The 8,199-nt window shown below is 55.9% G+C and overlaps 1 protein-coding gene across 6 annotated transcripts; it reads right to left on the reverse strand.

Annotated features, from left to right (window-relative positions):
* PNCK (pregnancy up-regulated nonubiquitous CaM kinase) lies at positions 1-3,894 on the reverse strand. Of its 6 annotated transcripts, none has more exons than XM_059883533.1 (12): positions 3,553-3,894; positions 2,760-2,839; positions 2,488-2,619; positions 2,215-2,289; positions 1,973-2,111; positions 1,724-1,847; positions 1,481-1,556; positions 1,273-1,385; positions 1,092-1,170; positions 926-1,013; positions 632-773; positions 1-311 (listed from the first exon to the last, which is right to left on the reverse strand). In XM_059883533.1, the coding sequence occupies exons 1-11, from the start codon at positions 3,877-3,879 to the stop codon at positions 639-641; spliced, it is 1,368 nt and encodes a 455-aa protein (XP_059739516.1). In that variant the 5' UTR covers positions 3,880-3,894; the 3' UTR covers positions 1-311; positions 632-638. The 6 variants fall into 6 exon arrangements, with proteins under 6 accessions (XP_059739516.1, XP_010819874.2, XP_010819872.1 ...); XM_010821572.3 differs by having other exon boundaries at positions 1-315; XM_010821570.4 differs by having other exon boundaries at positions 2,770-2,839; positions 3,553-3,619.
* Positions 3,895-8,199: the final 4,305 nt, after the last annotated feature.

An 8,199-nucleotide genomic window follows, 5' to 3' on the forward strand; every position in this document is an offset into this window, starting at 1 on the left:
CACTGTTCTGTCTGTCTTTATTGATTTGGGGGAGACTGGGGTGGGTGGGGGGATCTGGAGGGCCACGACATAAGCAGGACCACCCACAGCAAAGCACACAACAGGCACGGGCCAGACATCCCTGGGGCCTGTTGGCTCGTAGCCAGGGTGTGGTGGCAACAGGGGAGGGAAAGTCTGCAAATGCCCCACCCCAGCGCCATGCACCCCACCCAACAGGACTCGAACTCTCCCCACAGCGACCCACCCTGGGCTGGCGGGGTGGGGTGTGTAGAGCTGGGGGCTCTGAGGGTCCATGCGCTCAGCCTGGGCATCTGCCTGGAGGAGAGGGAAAGAGAGAAGCACAGGAAAACGGACACTCAGGAGCCCCCCCCCACCATGGCCTGCCCTGTGCCCCCGGCCCCCAGCCCAGGCTCTCAGCAGAGGTGCCCACTGGGGCCTGGCACTGGGCCCCTCAAGAATCCAGGCCAGCAGCATGGCCTGCCCCCCGCACCTCTCTCTCATCCCCTTCTTGGGGGACCCCGGCTCCCCCGCTACCCCTGTCTGTGCTCTCCACCCTCAGCCCACTGAGCTCTAGGCCACCCGGGGCCTGCCACTTCTGGAGTTCGCCAAGGAGCCATCTCCCAGCATGCACCTGGCTGTCACCACTCGGGGGGCTGGCTGGTCGGAAGGCCCGGGTGGCTGCGGCTCATCACCCTCCGTCCAGAGGCCTCATTCTCCAGGCTCTGCCCCAGCTTGCGGATGTGGCGGAGGAAGGAGGTAGCATTGAATGCGCGCTGCCAGGAGAGAGGGGTGTCAGGCCACCACATCTCGGGCCCAAGACTTGGAGGCCCACAAAGGTCACTGGCCACCCAGACCATCCTCCTGAGGCTGACGGGAGGAGCAGCCAGCCTTGAGCTGATTCCCCCAGGTCCCTGTCCACACTGACCTTCCAGTGATTTCGAGCAAAATTCTTCTGGATCTGCTCACTGACGGAGCCCAGGATGTCCTTGTCAAAAGCTGTATCTCCGGAGATCCTAGAGGGTGGCCGGAGGTCAGTGGCAGTGGGGGTTCTGAAGGTTCCCCCTGGACAGTTCAGCAGAGGTCCCACTCACCAAAGATGCTGTAAGGCCTGCTGGCAGGTGAATCTCTTCTGAGGGTCTCGCTCAAGAAGGTGCCGGATGAAGTCTTTGGCTGAAGCCGGGAAGCCAGGTCAGACCGGGGTCAGCCCCCCATGTCCCCATGGGCCCTCATCCCTACCCACCTCCCTGAGCTCTGGATCAGCCTCAAGTTCACCTGATTCTGAGATGTCATCCCAAAAGGGAGAGTCAAACTCGTAGTTGGCCCTCAGGATCTGGCTGAAGAGTTCAGGGTCGCTCTCGTCGTAGAAGGGGGGGTACCCACACAGCCTGGCACCCACAGATGAATCAGCCAGCTGTCCAAACCTCCCCAACCCAGCCGGGGGCAGGCAGGCAGAAGAAGAACCTTCCCAGTGGTCACTCACAGGATGTAGGAGATGACACCCAGGGCCCACACATCTACGGCCTTCCCGTAGGGTTTCTGCTCCAAGAGCTCCGGGGCTGGAGGCCAGAGACAGACAGACACACACCCGTGCACACACACATTGTGCCTTCAGTGCGGCCTAGTGGACCCACCGCCTGCCCTGCCCCTGGCACCACAGCACCCACAGCACCCCCTGCCCCCTCCCCCGGCTCCCCGTGGAGCCTGGGGGCACCCCCTCACTCACCCACATAGCCTGGGGTCCCACAGGCGGTGCCTAGCATGTTGCCCGCCTGGATTTTGGAGAGACCGAAGTCAGAGACCATGATCTTGGAGTCCTCGAAGGGGGTGGCGTAGAGGAGGTTTTCAGGCTGTGACGCACAGATGGCAGAAAGAACGGCAGGTCAGCCCCAGTGTGGCTCTGGGAGCTGGGTGCCCTCAGGTTCCCAAGATCCCTGGCACAGGGACACCGGGCAAGCCCCAGGTGGGCAGGCACCTTGAGGTCTCGGTGCACGATGCCCAGGCTGTGCAGGTAGGAGACAGCGCCAAGGACCTGGGCCACCAGGTGGCTAGCATCCTTCTCTGTGTAGGAGCCGCGCTCCATGATTCGATCGAACAGCTCACCCCCTGTCACCCTGAGGAGAGCAGTGACTCAGCGGACCCAGGCCCCACCGGCCCCAGCTTACCACGCAAACCCAGCGCCCCCCACCCCACCCCGCCTGACCCTGCGGTCCTCACAGCTCCATGGCCAGATAGAGGTGTGAAGGGCTCTCGTGGACATCTTCCAGAGCCACAATGTTGGGGTGGCTGACCCTGCAACGGCACAAAGACGTCCCCTGTGGGCCACCACTGGGAAGCCCAGCAACCTCTTTACTTCCTCCCAGCCTGGCCCAGTCCAGCCAGGCAGAGACCAGGCCAGGCCTTTCTTGGGGCCACCAGGGCAGGTGGGGTGGGGGGTGGGGGGATGGCGCTCCAGCCCAGAATACTCCCCAGCCCTGGTGGGGCACACACCTGCGGAGCACCGCGATCTCATTTTCCACCAAGGCCTCCTTGCCTCGAAGAGCCTTCTTGGGGATGCACTTGAGAGCGACAAGGTGTGAGGAGCCACGCTCCTGGGCCAGGACCACTTCAGAGAAAGCGCCCCTGCAGCAGAGAGGCAGGCAGGCAGGGAGGGACAGGACGGGAAAGGACCCCTGAGCTGAAGGAGATGGAGAGGCCCTCTAGGTCCCATAGCACCCCTGCCCCCCCCCCCCACGAAGACACACAAATTCCTAGACACACACACACACTCACGAGCCGAGCTTCTCGCGGATCTCATAGACGCTGCTGATATCCTCCGTCTGTTTCTTGAGCAGCAGCATGTCTGGGGGTGCAGGGCGAGGTGGGGAAAGGCTCCCAGGGGCGAGGGGCAGCCCCGGCCCTCAAGCCCAGACTCAGCGGTGCCCCCAGGGCGCCCTCAGAGACAGCCTCAGTCCGGAACCCCGGTCCCGCACACCCTCCCCCAGCCCAGCCCGACCCGGCCCGCCCCTCCCCCACAGTCCGGGTCCACACTCCCAGGTGGACGCCCACCCTCCTCCCCGCTTCCGCGCAGGGCCAGCCCCCGACAGCGATCAGCACCCAGACGCCCCCTCTCCGCCCCCGCACCCCCTAGTCAGCCGCGATCTGCCGCCTTCCAGAAGGCTCCGTGCCCCTTCCCCCCCTCCCCTGGGCCGCCCGCCCCACCACCGTTCCCGCTCACCCCCAGGCCTAGACCTGCCACTCATGGCCCCCCTCCCCCGCGAGGGCTCCGACCTGCCGGAGATGCACCTGCGACCCCCGCGCACAGCGGCCCGCCACGGCCACCCACGCGGCCGCCCAGCGCAGCCCAGCCCCGTGGCGCCTCGTGGCGGGAGGGACTCGGCAGCCCGGGCCTCCCAAGTCCGGAGCTGCGTGGGCCGCGCGCGTGCCGGCCGGGGGCGCGCTGGGCGTGACAGGTGTGCGCGGCGCCGGACACGGCCCGATCCCCTGCGCGCGCCCTGCCTGCGCGCGCCACCTCGCCTGAGCGCGACCCCGCCTGCGCGCGTGCCCATTGCGGACCTGGAGCCCCAGCGAAGCCGCAGAGTCGCCCCTGGGCAGTGGCCGCCGCGCCGAGCCCCGCGCCCGCGCCCCGGCAGTCCCGCCCCCTCCAAGCCTGGCCCTGCGGCCCGCTGGCGGCGGAGCATGAGGCCGCGGCCCTGCAGGGCGCCTTGTAAGGCAATCGGCCCGCGCTGGCCGCCCCCGCCTCCTTCCTTGGTCATTTGTGCGGGTTCCTGCAGGCTCCAGCAACCACCACCCCACCACCCCCGCCGGCAACCAGACGGGGTCGACCCCAGGGCCTTTGCACCACCACCGGCGGCAGCCATGCAGAAGTTTCTTCACCCACATGTTGCCTTTGGCTCTCCGCCTGCCTTCAGGTCTCCCGCTCTACCGTCCTCTCCGCCGACAGGCCGTCCAGGCCGCTTGGCCAAAAACAGCTTCCCGCTCTTGCCCCAGCCTTGCTACTGCCGCCTCTGGCAGCCCTGGCCTGAGCCCACCTGGGCATTCAGGTGGGGACAGCCCCAGCCTCCTTGCTGGGCTCCCCTGCCCTCTGATTACACCCTTACCCTCTCCGACTGGCCCCTTCTTCCCCTCCACCCCGAGCCTCTGGAGCATGCCTTTCCTTGAGATCTGGCCAACCCTGAATTCCAAACCCTGCTGTGGCACTCTGTGTCACTGCAAACCAAAGCAGGAATCCTTAGGGGCCCCAGGGTTTTGCAGGATGGGTCCCTCTCCCCCATCAATGCTCTGGCCATGCTCTACACACTCTGCCCCTTGCTCTAGCAGCTGCAGCCAGCTTCAGCCACACCAGCTTCTTAACTGGTGCTCAAACATGCCACCCAGGCACATGCCCTAGGGCTTCTGCACTGGCCCTTGCCAGCCTCGTGCCTGGAATACTCTTCACTCAGGTATCTGCTTGGCTGGCTACCTCATTCCATCAGGTCTCAACTAGAATGTTGCCTCCTCTGACAGGCCTCAGCTGTCCCCCTCCAACACGTTCTATAGAACGTCACCTTGCCTGCCTTGTCTGAAGAACATATGTCTCAGCAAAGCACCCATTCCCAGAGAGTGTCTCTGCCGACCTGGCCCAGGAGAATCGCTTAGGAAGTTAAGTGCTGGGTGACTGAATTCAATCCTTCGTCTGACAATAAGTAGATTCGGCCCATCCAGTCTCATCTCAGTTCTGGTACTCCTCCCAGGGGGTCCAGGTCCCACCAAGGATGGGGATGACATGTGTCCTGGCTGTTGACAGGAGGGCACCCACACAGGCCAGTGTTGCAGGGTCTTCAAGGAATCTCAGGGTCTGTGAGTATCCCACTGAATCTGTCCTCTAGGGGGTCTGTAGGCCCCTAGTCTGACACAAAGTGTTCAAGAAAGTCCACGGAGCAGGCAAAGGTTTTTAAAACTCTCTCTCAAGACCCCTGGCAGTCCAGTGGTTAAGACTCTGCTCTTCCAGTGCAGGGGCATGGATTCAATCCCTGGTCAGGGGACAAAGATCCCACACGCCATGTGGGCCAAAAGATAAAATTAAAAAATCAAAATCATCTCTGTGTACCTCAACACTTGCACATCCTTTGTTTGAAATAGTGGGGTCTCGGTGCTCTGTGACAACCGAGGGGGTAAGCTGGGATGGGAGGTGGGAGGGAGGTTCAAGAGGGAGGGGGACATATGTATATCTATGGCTGATTCATGTTGATGTATGGCAGAAGCCCACACAACATGGTAAAGCAATTATCCTCCAATTCAAACTACATTTTAAAAACTGGTAGTTGGAGAATGCCCCCTCAGTTTCACTTTCTCAACCGCCTCTCTCAGTTCCCTTGAGAAGGCTCCAGGGGCCTCAGCACTTGGCAGCCTGGTCCCCCCTCCCAACTGCTCTGATCTGTGCACAGGGTTTCCTAGAGTCTCCACCTAAAAGAGCAAAAAATGAGGAATGGAGCCAACAGTGAACCCCATCTCATACTGGCAGAAAGTACTATTTGTTCTTGGACACTTGGACTAATTGACACAGAAACCACATCTTACTTGCTTGTTTCATAATTACACATCCACATGTCTAATCCACTGCCCCCATGGTCACAGGTCCTAACAAGAAATGTAATTGGTGTTTTGGAGAAGTACGAGGGTGTGTGAATAATAAAAGGTGGCCCGTGTGAAGAAGGACCGCAAAGGAGGGGCAGCGGATGGAAAGGGGAGGCAGGAAGAAAAAGAACCACCTCCAAAGAGCCTGTGGCATGAAAATCACCTGTGGAAATGGAAAAAAGTGATCTCACAGTTTTTGTTTGAAATCTACTATTTACAATACACTGGAAATTATACCCTTCATGACTGTTGAAACATCCATTGAAATACTGTAGATGTCAACTTCACAATACATGTGTGTGTGTTATATGGTGGTGAGTAAAGAGCTTTTCAAAATCTTTTCAGGGGACCCCTTACAGTAAAATGAACTCAAAGTGGATTACAGACCTAAATGTAAAATGGCAAACATCTAGAAGAAAACATAGGAGAAAAATCTGTCTTACCTCGGATTTGATGATGAGTTTGGGGATACAATATGGAAAGCATGGTCCATGAAAGAAAAAATGATGCATTGCACTGTATCAAAATGTGACATGTTTGCTCTGTAGACAACACTGTTAAGACAATGAGAAAAAAAAAGACAGAGGGGGGAGAAGACAAGCCACAGCCTGGGGCAAATCTTTGCAAAAGGTATATCTGATATAGGACTGGTATCCAGAATAGATGTTGCTGTTCAGTCACTAAGTCATGTCCAACTCTTTGGGTCCCCGTGGGTTGCAGCACATCAGGCTTCCTTACCCTTCTCTATCTCCTGGAGTTTTCTCAAACTCATGTCCATTGAGTCAGTGATGCCATCCTCTCATCCTCTGTCGTCCCCTTCTCCTCCTGCCTTGAAGCTTTCCCAGCATCAGGGTCTTTTCCAATGAGTCAGTTCTTCGCATCAGGTGGCCAAAGTATTGGAGTTTCAGCTTCAGCATCAGTCTTTCCAATGAATATTTAGGACTGATTTCCTTTAAGATTGACTAGTTTGATCTCCTTGCAGTCAGTCCAAGGGACTCTCAAAAGTCTTCTCCAACACCAAAGTTCAAAAGCATCCATTCTTTGGCGCTCAGCTTTCCTTATAGTCCAACTCTCACATCCATACGTGACTAGTGTAAAAACTATAGCTTTGACTAGATGGACCTTTGTTGGCAAAGTAATGTCTCTGCTTTTTAATACGCTGTCTAGGTTTGTCGTAGCTTTTCTTCCAAGGAGCGAGCGTCTCTTAATTTCATGGCTGCCGTCACCATCTGCAGTTATTTTGGAGCCCAAGAAAATAAAAATAAAGTCTGTCACTGTTTCCGTTGTTTCCCCATCTATTTGCCAGGAAGTGATGGGACCAGATGCCCTGATCTTCGTTTTTGAATGTTGAGCTTTAAGCCAGCTTTTTCACTCTCCTCTTTCACTTTCATCAAGAGGCTCTTTAGTTCCTCTTCACTTTCTGCCATAAGGGTGGTGTCATCTGCATATCTGAGGCTGTTGATATTTCTCCCAGCAATCTTGATTCCAGCTTGTGCTTCATCCAGTCAGGCATTTCACATGATGTACTCTGCATATAAGCTAAATAAGCAGAGTGACAATATACAGCCTTGACATATTCCTTTCTCGATTTGGAACCAGTCTGTTGTTCCATGTAAGGTTCTAACTATTGCTTCTTGACTTGCATACAGGTTTCTCAAGAGACAGGTTAGGTGGTCTGGTTTTCCCATCTCTGGAAAAATTTTCCACAGTTTGTTGTGATCCACACAGTCAAAGGCTTCCCTGTAGTCAGTGAAGCAGAAGTAGATGTTTTTCTGGAATTCCTTTGCTTTCTCATTGAGTTATGCAAGCCCCTTCGCCATCTCAAGGTTGTGATCCATGAAAGGACCAAAATAGATAAGGAACTCTGAGAATTGAACAGAACACAAGCAACCCAATTTAAAGATAGGCCAAAGATACCTAATCCAGGAAAAAATACAGAGGGCAAATAAGCATATGAAAAGATGTTTCACACCATAGGTCATTCATGCATTGCAAATTCAAACAATAAGACACCACTACATACCGATGATAACGGCCAAAATCCAGACCATGGATAACACCCATAGTGGCATGTAGAGGCTGTAGAGCAACAGGAACTCTGATTCCTGGAGTTTGCAATCTGGAGGGATTGCAAAATGGTGCAGCCACTTTGGAGGACAGCTTGGTGGTGTCTTACCAAACTAAATGTACCATACAATCCTGTAACCACACCACTTTGTATTTTACCCAAAGGAGTAGAGACAAACCAGGCACAGAAAAACCAGCACACAAATGTTCACATCAGCTGTATTCACAATCAGCAAAAACTGGAAGCAGCCAAGATGTACTTTCTTAGGTGAATGGATCAACGCACTGTGGCCCATCCAGTCAATGAAATATGATTCAGTGATAAAGAAGAAAGAGCTATGCAGCCATGAAAAAAAAATGCACAGATATTAAATGCACATTGATAAGCAAAACAAGCCAGTTTGGGAAAGGCTACATACTGTATGATTACTTTTATATGATATTTCAGAAAAAGCAAAGCTACAGGCGGTAATAGATCAGGGATTGCTAGGGGTTTGAGAAGAGGGGTAGGGTTTGACT

Source organism: Bos taurus, chromosome X, assembly GCF_002263795.3.
Source record: "Bos taurus isolate L1 Dominette 01449 registration number 42190680 breed Hereford chromosome X, ARS-UCD2.0, whole genome shotgun sequence".
Lineage (NCBI taxonomy): Eukaryota > Metazoa > Chordata > Mammalia > Artiodactyla > Bovidae > Bos > Bos taurus.